Here is a 17,756-nt window from a genome sequence, read left to right on the forward strand (position 1 = left end):
TTCGAATCTCAACTCTTCCCGTCCAGTAAGCAATCACCTGTTCAGTGAGGAGACCGTGGGCTAGACTCCCTAACACTCCTACTGCCTATGGAGCACGCCTTAGTGGCTGCAGCTGTGGCGCTTTGAGTCCACCAAGAGAAAAGCGCAATATAAATGTCTTGCCTAATCTCGTAGTCATTTAAAAAGGTATTCAGACTGACACAAATACATTGGCATAATATTTTATTTCTCGTAATCAAATTTACCCAGTATTCACAAATATACTTCATACAAAAGAATGGTAAAGTCTCCCAGGACAGCAGCTATATTCCTATGGTTGATTGAGTTTACATAGATTTCAGTTGTAGTAGCTCCAAGCAGGCGTTGGCCTTACATCCTAGCGGCAGAAGCCTCGTTCAGGGTGATGTCACCGCCGATGCACAGGCAATTAATCTGTGGCAGAGACCTATCTCTGTGTCTGTACTGGCAGAACATTTCATTGTTCACAGCTACGCTGTACTGGTCTTGATCGCAACGGATTTGTATCTGGAAAACATAAGAATTTACAATTAAAAATGGAAAAAAAAAAAAAAAAAAAAAAGCGGACTATTCACCAAAGTTACACCAGGATGGAAATTACAACTAGGAATGGTCAATGAGATTAAAATAAGTAGTTGATTCTGCAGATTTATGCAACTTGAAAATGGACCAATCAAATTTTACCTCAGCAGGATTTGATTGGTTCATTTTCAAGCTGCATAAATTTGCATAATACTACATCATCTCCAAAGTTATTTGCATCTCATGGGCCATCCCTAATCACAACAGGTAAAATAGGCATTTCTAGATTCAATATTGTATCTATGCAGCATCCAGCAATTCTATAGCCAAGAATAGTGCTGGCTTTTCACTTCAGAGCGATTTAATTTGGGTTAGACATTTTGTTGTACGTAGTAGTTTGATAACTGCACTTGGACATCAGTGATGGCTACTGGGTAGCTGTTTCAGGCCTGGAACCCACTACAAGTCGCAAATCTCTATCACTAGCATTTTGTAAGCTAGATCATGAGCGCTTTCTGGCGGTTTTTAAAAAGCATAAGCTTTTTGCCAGCGATTTAAATTCTAATTGGTTCTTTCAGTTTTGAAAAAAAAAAAAAAATAAATAAATAAATAACGATGTGTAGCCATTTGAGTGATTTGCCAGCACTTATATACTTTATATTGGAGCGCAAGCGCTGCATGTCCTGAGATTGCGATTTTGCTAATCACAATCGCTACTGTGGAATTTGTTACATTTACATTGGCAGAGCTTTTAGGGAAATAGCTAGTGATTTAAAGCGATCCCCAATAGTGATTTAAAAGCGATCCCTAAGGGCCGATTCACACTTGAGCATTTTGCCAAAATCGCCAGCAAAACGCTCAAGCGCCAGCGCTTTTTAAAGCGCTAGTGCCATAATACCCTATGGGCCCGTTCTCACTTGGTGCAGGATACAAAATTGCATTTGGCGATTTGCCCATTTTCAGGTGATTTCTTGGTGACCGCGCTTCAGTGCTATAGAATGGCAAAAAAAAAAAAAAACCCCACCAAGTGTGAATGGTGATTTTTTTCACGTTAAACACCAAAAATCACTAGCAAAAGCAGTAGCATTTTGCAAGTGTGAATGGGCCCCAAATGCTCAAGAAGAATAAAAAAAATGCATGGTTGTCCCTCAGATGTTTTGATTGCCTATTTTAGGCTCCACCCTTTCCTGAATCCCAACTGTGGCAAGTTTGAGAACCCTACCATTAACAGTCCAAGGACTGGTGCACACCTAGAACGCTTGTGAGTGCTTTTAAAACGCGTGGCTTATGTATTTGTATGGGATGGATAACACCAGAGCAATATGACATTTTCCCAAACGCAAGTCCTGCAGCATTTGAGGAGAGTCAGCCTCAATTTTAAAGTATAGGAAAAATGGAAAATAAAAAAAAATAAAATAAAACACTACATCAAGTTGCTAAAAAATATCTAGGCACATGCCTGGAATCGCTTAGAAAAAAAACAAAACAAAAAAAAAAAACCCCTTAGCGTTTGCAATTACGCTAGTTGATTTTAGGTGTGCACTGTCCCTCAGAATGGCTGGAGTTTACATTTTCCTATTGATAATGAATTGCTAAATTTTGATCGGTTGTAGTTTCTAGGCTAAAAATGTACCCAGGGCGAGGGTGTAAAAAGTGTGCCCCCCCCACGGAGCCAGGTATAGGTGCCCCCAGTTTAGCCAGGTATAGGTGCCCGCAGTGCAGGTTAGCCAGGTAGGTGCCTTCAGTATAGGTAGCCGGTATAGTTCTCCCCCCCCCCAGTATAGGTTATAGGTTAGATAGGTAGGTGCCCCCAGTACAGGTTAGCTAGGTGGGTGCCTCTAATAGGGAACCAGAATAGTTGCCCCCAGCATAGGTTAGATTAGGTAGCTGCCCCCCCAATATAGGTTAGATTAGGTAGCTGCCCCCCAGTATAGGTTAGATTAGGTAGCTGCCCCCCAGTATAGGTTAGATTAGGTAGCTGCCCCCCAGTATAGGTTAGATTAGGTAGCTGCCCCCCAGTATAGGTTAGATTAGGTAGCTGCCCCCCCCCTTCCTCTCCGGGCCACCCTCCGATGCAGAGTGCAGCAGGGAAGCGCTGTAATAGTCACAACTCCTCTCCCTGGTTCCAATCGCCGGTCACTAGCCGCTGGTCTTCTCTGCATACATGCCGATACACACGCTGATATCAACGTGTATGCAGAGGAGGAGACCAGCAGCTAGTGACCGGCGATTGGAACGCAGGCAGGCGAGTTGTGACTATTACAGCGCTTCCCTGCTGGCTGCTGCGCTTTGCTTGGGGGGGGGGGGGGGTTGGGGGGTTTGGAAGAGCACAGAGGGTGAGGTCGGGCTGCCCTCCCCGCAGCCAACTTCCCCCTCCATTACAGCACCCCCCCCCCCCCCTCCAGCGCTCAGGGTGCCCGCACGGCCCTAGAAAACGGACATGGTTATATGCTCTGCCCACTTTCCCTGAAGGTTTCACCTTGGTCACCAACTGTGTCAAGTTTGGGGACTATTACTGTGAGAAAGGTAGCCTTTTACATTTTTTCCATCGATCTGAATGGGTGAAATCTTATTGGCCATTTGTGGTACCGCCCAAATGTGCGGGAAGGGCGGGGGAAATGTGAGACCCCTAGAACATATCTTCCCAGGTAGTAAGGGATCTGTATACAAAGTTTAGTTGAAATCAGTTTTCATAAAAGCATTATGGATTGGTGGTGGTGGGGGATTCAGCATAATTGTATACAACTTTGCGTGGGGGTGTATTAAAGAGACACTGAAGCGGGAAAAATAATGATATAATGAATTGGTTGTGTAGTACGGATAATAACTACAACATTAGTAGCAAATAAAATAATATCATTTATATATTTTTTTTTATAACATTGCATCATTCTCCAAGATTTGCAGTTTAAACTCTACTCAGCATTCTAAATGATTTTACAGAGCAGGCCAATGAACTTTTGAACTGCCCTCTGAAGAAAGAAAGAAAAAAAACAAAACAAAACAAAAACCACAAAACAATATAGTGCCAAACACTTACGATAATAAGCTTCAGAAGACAGAGCTCTCTGCAGCTTTGAAAGTTATGGAGCTCAATTGCTCTTTTGCATAGATAACTGGAGTTTAACTCTTACTGTACTGTAAACCATATTAGACTTATGTCTCTGCGCCTAATGTTTTATTTCTTAGCTGTACTACACATACAAAATCATTTTTTTTCCACTTCAGTGTTATAAAGTGATATGGTGTTTTAATGGATTACTCTATGCAAAGCGCATAAGGTCCAGTGCACACCAAAACCGCTAGCAGATCCGCAATATTCTAGCGGTTTTGGGAGCTGATTTCAGAGCGATTCTAGGCATGTTTAGAGAGGTTTTCTCAACATACCTAGCGGTTTTGTGTAGCAGATTACACATATTGTTACAGTAAAAGCTGTTACTGAACAGCTTTTGTAACAAAAACGCCTGGCAAACCGCTCTGAAGTAGCGTTTTTCAGAGCCGTTTGCGTTTTTCCTATACTTTACATTGACGAAACGCTTCCGAAAACCGCAAACTGCACGGCAGGAGGCGCGTTTGCGGCTTGTCAAAAACCTCAAACCGCCAGTGTGCACCATCCCATTGCAATACATTAGCCAAGCGTTTTTACAGGCGGATAGGTCCAAAAACCGCTCGATGTGCACTAGGCCTAATTACCACTGCAGCACCAAGCAAAAGCTAATATAATGACTGGAGGAGGACCACTTGTGGGCCCCTTCAGGTCTGGTGTGCACATAGTGCAGTTACGGCATCCTTTAGAGCCAGTTTCCACTAGTGCAGTGCGATTTCTTTGCAGAAACCGCATAAACGAATTTGTATGCGAATTTGCACGAGTTTGTGAATTTTTGTAAGTATGCGATTGTAACCATGTCAGTGCCTGTGTGCTTTTGCATTGATCTTACACGAAAACACGTGAATTTGCATGAAAAATTTGCATAGCGAAAACACAAGCAAACTTTCAATTAAATACATTACATGCGAATTGCACACTAGCCTTGTGGTGTGCGAATTCTGATTCTGGAAATCTGTGCAAAAAAATCTGCACAGCAGAGCCAAGTGGAATAGGCCCATTGACTATTATTGGCCATGCAGATTCGCTCTAGTGGAAACAGGCCAGGGGTCGAGCCCTGCGTGAACGTGGGGGGGGGCGACGTCCACTCACCTTTTTTTGGAGAGTGGACGTCGTCCACCCTAGCACCCTGGAGGGGAGCATCACTAATTATGCATCTTGTATATTGGTGTACAGCATTGTCTGTATTATTATGTACCCCATGTTTGTTTCTTACTTTGTACAGCGCCACGGAATATGTTGGCGCTTTATAAATCAATAATAATAATAAATAATTGTGTACAGCATGGGGAAGGGCGGACGTCCCCCCCCTTCCCTCACCTTGGGGCTCCTCTTCCTGGTTCTCCCCTCCATAACGATTGTGGCAGTGGCTGGCAGCGGGCGGGACTTACCTCCTCCAGTGTTCTGGCGAGTTGACGCTGTGCGTGCCGCTGCTCTGGTCTTCACTAGACCAGACTAGCTGCATGCACAGTGTCAACTCGCCGGAACACTGGAGGAGGTATGTCCCGCCCACTGATGCCCGCTGCCAGCCACCGCCATCGTTATGGAGGGGAGAGTCAGGAAGAGGAGCCACAAGGTGAGGGTGGGGAGGGGGGGCTGTGCACAATGCTCCTCTCCACTGCTCCCCTTCAGCTGAGGGGACACCTGGCTACCGATTCTGGGGACACCTATACACCTGGCTACACTGGGGACACCTATACACCTGGCTACACTGGGGACACCTATACACATACTGCGGACACCTATACACCGCTACATATACTGCGGACACCTATACACTTGGCTATACTGGGGACACCTGAACACCTGGTTACATATACTGGGGACACCTATAGACCTGGCTACCTATTCTGGGAATATCTATACACCTGATCACCTATTCTGGGGACAACTCTACACATGGCTACTTATACTGGGGACACCTATAGACCTGGCTAGCTATACTGGGGGTACCTATTTTGGGGGAACTGCTGTCAGATCTGTATTTTTGGGGAACCGCTGATGCCAGATTACCGTATTTTTCGGACTATAAGACGCACCTGACCATAAGACGCACCTTGGTTTGGAGGACAAAATCCAGTGGAAAAAATATATATACTAACCCTGGTGCGTCTGATACAGGGGCATCTTGTGGAGCAGGAGTGGTTCTCAACTTTTTGATGCCTGAGGCAACAAGGAAGCCAGGCATAGGTCTCCACAGTATGTGTAGTCAGGCATAGGTTCCCCTCCAGTGTAGGTAGCAAGGCATAGTTGCCCCTCCAGTGTAGGTAGCCAGGCATAGTTGCCTGCAGTGTAGGTAGCCAGGCATAGTTGCCTGCAGTGTAGGTAGCCAGGCATAGTTGCCTGCAGTGTAGGTAGCCAGGCATAGTTGCCTGCAGTGTAGGTAGCCAGGCATAGTTGCCTGCAGTGTAGGTAGCCAGGCATAGGTGTACTCACTCATAAGCTCCCACGTGCGGCTCCAGGTTATGCTCACATCTCTGTCCTCTGGCTGCTGCTGGCGGCGATCGGGTTAATCCACGTGCAGCTCCATGTTATTTTTGCATCGCTGTCCTCTGGCTGCATCGCCGTCCTCTGGCTGCTGCTGGCAGCGATCAGGTTAATCCACATGCAGCTCCATGTTATTTTTGCATCGCCGTCCTCTGGCTGCTGCTGGCGGCGATCCGGTTAGTCCACGTGCTGGCTCGCATCGGGCAATACTGGCAGTGTCGGATGTGCAGTAGCCGCGTTCTCTCCTGGCCGCTATTGTAACAGCGTGTGGCTGTTACACGCCGCTCACATCCGGTATGTGAGCGGCGTGTAACAGCCACACGCTGTTACAATAGCGGCCAGGAGAGAACGCGGCTACTGCACATCCGACACTGCCAGTATCGCCCGATGCGAGCCAGCACGTGGACTAACCGGATCGCCGCCAGCAGCAGCCAGAGGACGGCGATGCAGCCAGAGGACAGCGATGCAAAAATAACATGGAGCTGCACGTGGATTAACCCGATCGCCGCCAGCAGCAGCCAGAGCACGGCGATGCAGAAATAACATGGAGCTGCACGTCAATTAACCCGATCGCCGCCAGCAGCAGCCAGAGGACGGCGATGAGGGCATAACCTGGAGCCGCATATGGATTCATTAACCCGATCACCAGCAGCAGCCAAACGACAGTGGTGAGGACGTGAGCTGGATGAAAACATGGGGCCGCTTGTGAAAGCCTGGACTCGAGGCTGGAGATGATCTCTGGGGCATGAGTTGAGGTAGGCTGGCTGGTGTCCAGCATTAGCATGGGCCGCGGCAGTTATTTGTGATGGGCGGGGAGGGGAGCAAAGTTAGCATTCGGACCATAAGACGCACTCACTTTTTCTCCCCATTTTTGGGGGAGAAAGTGCGTCTTATAGTCCGAAAAATACGGTACGTGTATTTTGGAGAGCCGCTGCCAGATTGTGTCTGCTCGGGGACCACTGCTGTCAGATTACATGCATTATGGTTTTACGTGTATTTTGGGTGCCTCTGACATCAGCAAAGGCAACAAAGGAGTGGCTCAAGAAGAAGCACATTAACCACTTAAGCCCGAAGGGTTGAAATTTTACATCCGAGCAACTTTCACCCCCCATTCATTTGCCAATAACTTTATCACTACTCATCACAATTAAATTGATCTATATCTTGTTTTTTCCGCCACCAATTAGGCTTTCTGTGGGTGGTATATTTTGCTAAGAGCCACTTTACTGTAAATGCATTTTAACAGGAAGAATAAGAAAAAAAATGGAAAAAATTCATTTCTCAGTTTTCAGCCATTATAGTTTTAAAATAATACATGCCTCCATAATTAAAACTCACGTATTGTATTTGCCCATATGCCCCGGGTATTTCACCGTTAAAATTATGTCCCTATCACAATGTATGGCGACAATATTTTATTTGGAAATAAAGGTGCATTTTTTCCGTTTTGCGTCCATCACTGTTTAGAAGCCCATAATTTATTAAATCATATTGATATACTCCTTTGACATGCATATTTAAAAAGTTCAGACCCTTAGGTAACTTTTTTTTTTTTATTTAAACTTTTATGTGGGTATTTTTTGGTGTGGGAGGTAAACAGGGTTTTTTTTAATATATTTATATGTTTATCTTTAAAACTTTTTTTTAAGGTGTAATTTGCTATTTGGCCACAAGATGGCCAGAATCAAAAAGTCCTGGGAGCGATCGATCTCGCTCCCAGGCAGAAGAAAGGAGGAGACCAGAGCTCAGAAAAGCCGCAGTGTCTGAAGAGACGCTGTCGGCTTTTCTCCGGGGGGAGTCCGATCAGCGAAAGGGATTTATAATCCCTTTCACTGATCGGTGGGCTAGCGGCCAGCAGCGGGGGCGCGCACGGGGGCCCGCGCGACCCGCGGGAGTGCACGCAGCCCAACTGGACGAGAAATCTCGTCCAGTTGGGCTTAAGTGGTTAAGGTCATGGAGTGGCCTAGTCAGTCTCCGGACCTTAATCCAATAGAAAACCTATGGAGGGAGCTCAAGCTCAGAGTTGCACAGAGACAGCCTCGAAACCTTAGGGATTTAGAGATGATCTGCAAAGAGGAGTGGACCAACATTCCTCCTAAAATGTGTGCAAACTTGGTCATCAATTACAAGAAACGTTTGACCTCTGTGCTTGCAAACAAGGGTTTTTCCACGAAGTATTAAGTCTTTTATTGTTAGAGGGTTCAAAAACTTATTTCACTCAATGAAATGCAAATCAGTTGCTATCTTTTATTTAAGGTTATTTTTTCGATTTTCCTTTTGATGTGCTATCTGCCACTGTTAAAATAAACCTACCATTGAAATGATACTGTTCTGAGACTTCATTTCTTTGTCATTGGACAAACTTACAAAATCAGTGAGGGGTCAAATAATTATTTCCTCCACTGTAAAAAAAAAAAAAAAAAAAAAAACAAAAAAAAAAAAAACACGCTACGTGGGTCGCAAAGGCTATAGGTGGCATAGGCACGTTTACCGCCCCGCAGGCAGTGCAACGCTATCTAATTTAAAGGGTTTCTGTGGAGCCCAAAAGCAAAAAAAGCAATACCCCTGCGTCACCATTGACTTTCATTATGTGCATTTTTAGATGCATGTTTTGTTGCATATGTTTCCAAAATGCACATTGCTGACCGCAAACAGATGAGTTTATGCGGCCAATTGACTTGCATTAGGTGCGTTAAAGTTAGTTTTTTCCGCAAGGCTGGCGTTTCTGCCTAGTGTGTCCCTACCCTAAGACAGGATTCGGGTTGGTGCAGTCACTGCAACTACACAGCTAAATTATTGCCATCAGAAAAACAACAAACAAAAAAAATAATGGTTGTAATTTTTACCTTAAATGGTTGTCCTTTTGTAAAAGGAAACTTGGGTGCTCCCCGCTCCTCACTCCCCCACTGGCCGCGAAGCATGGAATTGCGTACCACAACGTTTGGCTGCTCATCAAATCGTGGATTGAAGTGAAAAGCAATATTGTCACCATTTTTTAAATCAAAACCGAACCTGAAAAAGGGAAATTTTTTTTATTTTTATATAATTCTAGATCAGCTTGGAAACATCGCAATTTCATCATGCGATTAGGAAAATAGCAATTTTTTTTTTATTAGTTATGAACTGGGTACTTGCACTTGAGGGACTAAAATAAGGCAGGAAGGTCTCCTAATCAATAAAAGCAGTAAAGCTGACTACTACTTACCTCTTGGCAAAGAAAGATAGATCACAGCGACGAGCGCTCCCCGATCCATCTTCCTGCCGGTGGGTAGTCACACGTATGCGTGTATGTAGCTTAAAGGGACTCCGAGCTCATAAAAAAAAATGAAAGTTGTACTCACCTGGGGCTTTCTCCAGCCCAGTGCTGGTCGGGAGGTCACACAACGGCGTCCTGGCTCTTCTTCTCCCCGCTCCGGAATGGCTGACAGGCCGCAGCCCGGGCGACACTCGCGCATGCGCAGTACTTTCACGCCGCCCGCCGTGATGACGCGCAGCGGCCGGCGTGTGACGTAATCCACGTCATACGCGGAAGGAGCAGCCCGACACTAGGGCGAGTGTCGCCCGGGCTGCGGCCTGTCAGCCATTCCGGAGCAGGGAGAAGGAGAAGAGCCAGGACGCCGTCGTGGGACCTCCCGACCAGCACTGGGCTGGAGAAAGCCCCAGGTGAGTACAACTTCATTTTTTTTATGAGCTCGGAGTCACTTTAAGCTACACTGCTCAAGCAGCGCAGCTTAGTGTGGCAGTGCAAGCAAAATTTTTAAAGTGGTGCACGCTACTGCTGTAGCATCAGCAAAAGCTCGGTATACAGAGGCGCCAGAGTATAGTAAAAAGTTTTAAAAACCGTTTAAAAGCAGAGGGGGATGTTAGGGTGGACTTACCTCCCTCTTACAAAAAAGAAAAAAACTCACTCGAGTCTTGATAAAACAGAATTGACAAATAATTTATTCAACTCCACAAATGCAACGCGTTTCGCGGGCGTGACCCCGCTTCTTCAGGCAAAAATGGGAGCACAACTGGAATAAAAACAAAAATGTACACACAATAACTACCCACAGAAATGCAACAATCGGCGCAGCAGATAATTGGTAGAAAGCACATAAAATTGCTACATAAAGGATTGCTACAACACACACACACACACACACACACACACACGCTTAGATGTCAGAAATCAAATAGCTAAGGCTTAATGCTCACAGATTAGAGGGTTCATATTATATGTCTCAAAGTGAAACAGTTACATGGTAGAGCTGGGTATAGGGCACAGTCTATTCCCAGACAGCATATAAAGCTTTATATGGACACAAAGGAATTAATATAAACTGCAAGCATAAAGTATATGATAATTCCTTTGTGTCCATATAAAGCTTTATATGCTGTCTGGGAATAGACTGTGCCCTATACCCAGCTCTACCATGTAACTGTTTCACTTTGAGACATATAATAAGAACCCTCTAATCTGTGAGCATTAAGCCTTAGCTATTTGATTTCTGACATTTAAGCTTGTTCGCATGGCCCTGTGTTTATGTGGGCCGTAAATGTGTGTTTTTTTTTTTTTTGTAGCAATGCTTTATGTAGCAATTATTTGATGTGCTTTCTACCAATTATCTGCTGCGCCGATTGTTGCATTTCTGTGGGTAGTTAGTGTATACATTTTGTTTTTATTCCAGTTGTGCTCCCATTTTTGCCTGAAGAAGCGGGGTCACGCCCACGAAACGCGTTGCATTTGTGGAGTTGAATAAATTTGTCAATTCTGTTTTATCAAGACTCGAGTGAGTTTTCTTTTTTGTAAGAGGGAGGTAAGTTAACCCTAACATCCCCCTCTCCTTTTAAAACGTTTTACTCTACTCTGGCGCCTCTGTATACCGAGCTTTTGCTGATCTTCTAGTCCACCCTGGGTGGAGGGGTGCATCCCCATCTACTATCTACAGAGAGCGACTTCTTAACCTGAGTGGGGTCAGGTCCTAATGCTCCCCACCTGCATTTAAAGTGGTTGCCTATGGGTAACCCGTGTTTGTGAGTATATACACAAAATTGTATTGAACTCTTCATTTTACCGACAATACTGCACCATATTGGGCTCTCGATTCTCTTCTTGTTTTTAAGCATACTGCTGTAGCATGCACTACTAACTTACTCACACTACCCTAAAATGAACAGCTGCTCCAATTGTCCCACTCTGGACTAAGTCAGGTCCAGTGACTTTATAGAACGAGATCCCCACACTTTGACCCAATAGGGGCTCTCTTCCTACAAGGTGAATCAATCCCAAAGTCAGCTAGCCAATTGTACAAGCTGTTAGTCGGTATTTCTCCTGTCTGGCTCTTGGGGAAATTGCTGATGTTGCTAAAACCCAAGAGAAGCTGAAGACGTGTGACAATTCCGCTGCCCTGCGGATCAACTGTATACACATCACCATGGCAACAGGGACATGAGCCCTACTGTTCCAGGTTGAAACATTGTATGGCTCTCACTGAATTACATTTTAAAGTGTGGAGTTTATGGCTCTCAGACAAAAAGGTTCCTGACCCCTGCGGTAGGTCATTCATAAGACACAGGGTTTAGGGGCCCATTCACAATATTATATAAGACATTACCTCTTGCAGTTTGGGCTGACCATGCCTTGAAGTGTCAGCACCAATCCGGGAACTAGTCCTCCTGGCAGGGGAAGTGTATATGGTACTTTCTAAAAGACAAGAGCAGTAAAGTCATAAAAAAAAGTAAACGCACAACATCCATGGAAGGGAAGAGGCTTCCAAGTCATAGTCAGCAATTTCAAAATCTAATGCGTGTAACCATGTGACTTAGCCATTTATCTGTGCGTAGAAGTGGTCTGTCTCAGCCAGGCAAACATGGGTATTGTACCACAAACATGTGCTCACACCAGATGTAAACGAAGGCCAGTTTTGCACTTGATCTTTGCAGTACAACGTGATGCTTTTGCCGCATCCCACCGCAATGCAAAAAAAACTACATTACTGACCAAGTGGCAAAGTGCACCGACAGTCATATACCTAGCGCCGCCAAACACTCCCCCTTGTTCAATGATGCACTCTCTGCTGAGCAGGAAATAAGTCACTGGAATCCCTGTTGATTTTCGCCTGCGCCCCACACCACACTCTGGTGTTTACACTTATTGCTTTGCCCATAGACTTCCATTACCCCAAGCTTTGTGCGTTAAGCAGCGCAGGGCTTCCGGAACGTGCTGCAACCCTTACTTCGGATCCGATACTTCCTCCGCACCTCATTAGGTTTGAAAGTCTCCATAGACTTCTTGCTTTTGCGCCCTCTTGCGATAAAATAGGGTAACGCAAGTGTAAAAAGGGGCCTCGAGAGGATCACAAACATATCTCTGGCGACAACTCTAGTGTATGTAAAAAGGATTAGAGCTTTCATAGGTTCCTCATCACCATCAAGTTAGAAATCGGATTTCCAAGGAAATACCACATTACTGCGACAGCTTTAGCCCAATCACAGAACTCTGAAGCATTGGATCAGAGAATGCAGAGTCAGTTCAGAAGTATTTGGCCAATCGGAAAATGCAGACCAAAAAAAAAAAAAAAAAGAAAACTTTGTGGAAATTGGTCCAAATGTTGTGGTAACGGTAATCAGCATTTGCAGAAACTGGAATTTCATCGGAAATCAAATTTCATCCAACCATCTCTAGAAAGGACTGCAAGAGTGTAGACACGTGAGTATTAGTGACGTACATGTCTAGGCGAACTCATGAAGAAGCAGGTGATCAGTTTGGTCAGGTGATAGATATGCAAGTCTGTTTGGCTAGTCTTGATCATGTGCTAAAGCAGGATGTGATCACAGCAAATCAGCTGATCAAATCACATGCTTCTCCAGGAGTTCACCTATGCAATGCAACCAATTTCCGTGTCCCAGCATGAGTGCATTTTGCAGGGATTTGCAAGGCTTGCAGTGGAGCCCCACCATGTTTGCCCAGTGTGCAGGAGAAAGTGAATCACAATGCAACCAACCCCTTGCCTTCCCCAGCATAAGTGCAAAGTGGGCAGGGAGGGAGGCTAAAAGGAGCAGACATACAAGATGCGGTGTCTAAAGGCATCAAGCATCCGTTCATTAACAATAGGAAAGTGTGATGCACCATAGTCTTAATGTCTCGAATGTATGCCTTGGCAGATGCAGATTTATACCAGACTGAGAATCTCCGATTTAAAAAGGGAGCCTGAAGTGAAGGAAAACAAAACCACCACATTTACTTACCTAAGGAGAGGGAAGGATCTGGATCCTATAGAGCCTACCCACTCCTCTCCTGGTCTCTTCCTACCACCGCTAGCTTCCCAGTTAGCGTTAGGCAACTCCCTACCACTGCAGTAGGCTTCAGGAGTCAGTGTGCTCCCGAAGACGGGCCTCTGAACTGCGCAATACGGAGCTGCCTTTCTTCGGGAGCACACAGGCTCCTGAAGCCTCTTGTTGCGAGAGATTTGAATGGGGGAGCCAGCGGTGGAATGAGGGGACCAGGAGAGGAATGGGAAGGCTCTATATACCAAGCCTTCACGATAGAGATATATTACTCTTCAGACTCACTTTAAACCAGTATTCAATATACTACATTTACAACGCAATAGTCACAGCCTTCTTCAGAATGTAATTTGTTGCATATTTACCAGTGGGCCAGTAGGAGCTGTTGGATAGGTGGGAGCAGATGGATCAACAGACTTGGGATCAGTAGGTTGTCCTGGAGTGGGACCTCCTGGGTAGCCTTGTCCTGGAAAGCCAGGAAATCCTTGGAATCCTGGAAACTGCTGCTGTCCTGGTCCTGGAGGGAACCCCGGGTATCCGCCAGGCTGTCCTTGCCCTGCTGCTGGGTATCCTGGAGTCGGCTGTCCCTGCCCTGCTGCTGGGTAGCCTTGGAACGGCTGGCCTGCCCCTGGGGCTGGATAGCCTGGGAAGCCTCCAGGTCCGCCTCCATATTGCGGAGCACCAGGGTTCTGACCTCCCCATTGGTTATTCCAGTTCTGACCATCGGATTGCGTTTGCTGCCCACTGCTCTGTCCTAGGGCATCATCCAGCTGTGGAGAGATCAAAGATCTTAATCACAGAGTTAAAGGGAATCTGAAGTGAAAATAAACCTATGAGATAATGAATTGTATTCGTGGTACAGCTAACAAATAGCACATTAGTAGCAAAGAACAGTCTCCTATTGTTTCCAGTACAGGAAGAGTTAAGAAACTTCAGTTATCTATGCAAAAGAGCTTCTCTGAGCTCTCTGACCAGTTTAGTTGGCTACAGTGCTGTTCTGAGGCACTTATACTTCAAAGAAACAGTGACAGGCAGCTTCAGATAAAATTTTTACTGCAGGTAATTTTAAAAGGGTAATTAGCTCTGCTTCAGTGTGATTTGTAAATTGCAAATATGATAGAATGATGCAATGCTATGAAACAAAAGCTACGGTATATACCTGAAAATAAAAACGAGATTTTCTTTGCTACTAATACTCTATTAAAGGGAAGGTTCAGGGAGGGGATTAAAAAAATAAAAATTTCCACTTACCTGGGGCTTCCTCCTGCCCGTGGCAGGCAGGAGGTGCCCTCGCCGCCGCTCCGCAGGCTCCCGGTGGTCTCCGGTGCCCGACCCGACCTGGCCGGCTGCCAGGTCAGGCTCTTCTGCGCTCCATTTCCTGGCACTTCTGCGTCCCACGCTGGCGCGCTGACGTCATCGGACGTCCGCCGGGCTGTACTGCGCATGCGCAGAACTACTGCGCCTGCGCAGTACAGCCCGGCGGACGTCCGATGACGTCAGCGCGCCAGCGTGGGACGCAGAAGTGCCAGGAAATGGAGCGCAGAAGAGCCCGACCTGGCAGCAGGCCTGGCCAGGTCGGGTACCGGAGACCACCGGGAGCGGCGGCGAGGGCACCTCCTGCCTGCCACGGGCTGGAGGAAGCCCCAGGTAAGTGGAAATTTATTTTTATTTTTTTAATCCCCTCCCTGAACCTTCCCTTTAAAGCGGACCCAAATCAATTATTTTTTTTTTTAATTCAAAATATTTAGTTGCACCACTCTGACACATACAAAGATAAATAAACACTCTAAAGCCTATGAGCATTTCAGTGCATGCTTTTCACCCTCTTCGCATAACTAGGGTGGCAGCCATTAGCAATTCCTCCTCTGCCAGATACCACCTACTCCACCAGTCTGCCAGATTCTGTCCCGGTAATATGAAAGGAAGGGGTTTCTCCAATAAATGTAAGATATTTTATATTTGTCATCATGCAGCTGAAAAAAAAAGGCTGCTATTTATCATTATACTTTAGAAAAGAGATTTTATTTCTGAAATCTTGTATTTTTAATTTGGGTCCACTTTAATGCATCAGTTTTTTTTTTTTTTTTTTTTTTTTTTTTTAACTTCAGTGTCACTTTAAAGGGAACCTGTAGCGAGTAAAATTATTTAAAGTAAACACATGACGTGGCTGCAAATGAATATTACATACTAACCTCATCAGTATCTCTGAAGCTCACCATTTTCTTCTTACAGTGATCCCTTCCAGTTCTGACAATATTTTGTCAGAACTGAAATATACCAGTTGCTGTCAGTTATATATCAGCAGCTGTCAGTTACAACTGAATGTGCAAGGTAATGCCCCTGTTTCCCTATGGCTCAAGTGTGTGATATTACAAGTTAACAGTGTGCTGACCAGGAAACAGGTATAAGGTAATGGCCATTTTTAAAATGGAGGAAGGAGAAATCCACTGATCACAGTGGACAAATGGGATGCAGGAGAGGAGAAAGATTGAGGAGTAGACCACACAGGAGGCAAGTATGACCTGTGTATGGTTATTTTGACTTTTATATTCAGTTAAGAGTCTCTTTAAATAAGTTTACATTAGTGATTGGCAACACAAGGTTGTGATCTTAAAGGAAACATCCAAGCTGCAAACAAACTCCACTTACCTGGGGCTTCCTCCAGCCCCTGGCAGTCGTTCTGTGCCCTCCCTGCAGCTCCTCTCACTCCCGGTGTCCTGCGCTAAAGAAGCCGACCTCGCCAGGTCGGCATCCGGGACGGCTTCATGTGCGCTCCACGGCGGGGGTAACGTGATATATGCGGCGTCATAGGGTCTTTCAAGAAGATCAGGAGACCCACAGCAGCACTGGAGCAGGTAAACATTAAACTGGCCTATCTCCCCCTCCCCCCCCCCTACTTATACTCTAAACCCACAGCTTAAAGTGAACCTCCAGACAAAAAAAAAAAAAAAAAAAAAAAAAAAAAAAAAACTCTACTCAGCAGCAATGAAGAGGCTTGGCGTTTAACCTCCCTGGCGGTTTATTTTGCCAGGGAGGCTGCAATATGGTTTTTTTTAAATTAAAAAAAAAAAAAATATTTCATGAAAGCCCACTAGAGGGCGCTCCGGAAGCGTACTTTCGATCGCCTCCGGCAATCGAAAGTAACAAGATAGGCCGCAATGAGCGGCCTATCTTGTTTCGCTTTCCTCGTCGCCATGGCGACGAGCGGAGTGACGTCATGGACGTCAGTCGACGTCCTGACGTCAGAGCCGCCCGATCCAGCCCCTAGCGCCGGCCGGAACTGTTTGTTCCGGCTGCGCTGGGCTCGGGCGGCTGGGGGGACCCTCTTTCGCCGGGAGCGGCGGCGATCGGGCAGCACACGCGCCTGGCAAAGTGCCGGCTGCGTGTGCTGCTTTTTTCAGAATGGAAATCGGCCCATCAGGGCCTGAGCGGCGACCTCCGGCGGCATACCCCAAGCTCAGCTCTGGATTACCGCCAAGGAGGTTAACAGTATCAGAACTTTGTTTTTCTTACCCAAGCCTCATTTTTAGCTGCACAGAAAAAACTGCCCGGGAATTTTTCCCTTTAAACTGTGCAAAGCATGATGGGATTTCTAATGTTCTCAATCTGCTGTTTTGGTGCAACGTTTTGTTAATTTTGAATGAGATTTGAAGCCTAGCGTGTGCAGCTAGGAGGGCTGATCAGGACACAGAACAGTTGGAACTCTGTCTCATGCTCCCTGTCACCTTGTTTTAACCAAAAAGATGGCTAGAGTGGATGGTGTAATGTTAAGGGCTCTGCCTCAGGGTTCAAATCTCGGCTCTGCCTGATCAGTAAGCCAGCACCTATTCAGCAGGAGACCTTAGGCAAGTCTCCCTAACACTGCTACTGCCTATAGAGTGCGTCCTAGTGGCTGCAGCTCTGGCGCTTTGAGTCCACCAGGAGAAAAGCGCGATATAAGTGTTTGTCTTTGTCTTTTACCCCCATGAAATCACAAACGTTTGCCTGGGTGGGTAAGAGATTACCTATCTATTTTAATGAACATAACTAATGTAACTTAATGACAGTATGTTTCTTTAGGCTGAACTTCCCCTACCTTTCGTGTACCTACCTCTAGAATCTAGATTGTAAGCCTTCGGCAGTGTCCTCCTCCTCATGTCTCCTACCTGATCACACTCCTCCATTACTGTACACCCATCCTATGGGTCTGAGTGAACTCTACTTGCCTAATCTCTATGCTCCCATCCAATGACTAAGCATTACCTTGTACTCATACTGTGCTGTGTGATCTGGTTTGCATGTATTCCCGTATTGCTGTATGTCACCCCTAAATATTGTCTAACCTTAACTAATGTCCAGAGCTGCGTAATATCTT

At 45.8% G+C, this 17,756-nt stretch overlaps 1 protein-coding gene across 3 annotated transcripts in view; it reads right to left on the reverse strand.

Annotated features, from left to right (window-relative positions):
• Positions 1-207: 207 nt before the first annotated feature.
• LGALS3 (galectin 3) overlaps positions 208-17,756 on the reverse strand; it is a 517,589-nt gene continuing 500,040 nt past the window's right edge. For all 3 annotated transcript variants that reach the window (XM_068254414.1, XM_068254412.1, XM_068254413.1), the window contains exons 3-6: positions 13,768-14,172; positions 11,731-11,819; positions 8,980-9,145; positions 208-525 (exon numbers count right to left, since the gene is read on the reverse strand). In XM_068254414.1, coding sequence (XP_068110515.1) covers positions 370-525; positions 8,980-9,145; positions 11,731-11,819; positions 13,768-14,172 — 816 coding nt within the window. In that variant the 3' untranslated portion in view covers positions 208-369. The remainder of the gene's footprint in view (positions 526-8,979; positions 9,146-11,730; positions 11,820-13,767; positions 14,173-17,756) is intronic.

The sequence above is a fragment of the Hyperolius riggenbachi genome, chromosome 9 (genome assembly GCF_040937935.1).
Source record: "Hyperolius riggenbachi isolate aHypRig1 chromosome 9, aHypRig1.pri, whole genome shotgun sequence".
Classification (NCBI taxonomy): Eukaryota; Metazoa; Chordata; class Amphibia; order Anura; family Hyperoliidae; genus Hyperolius; species Hyperolius riggenbachi.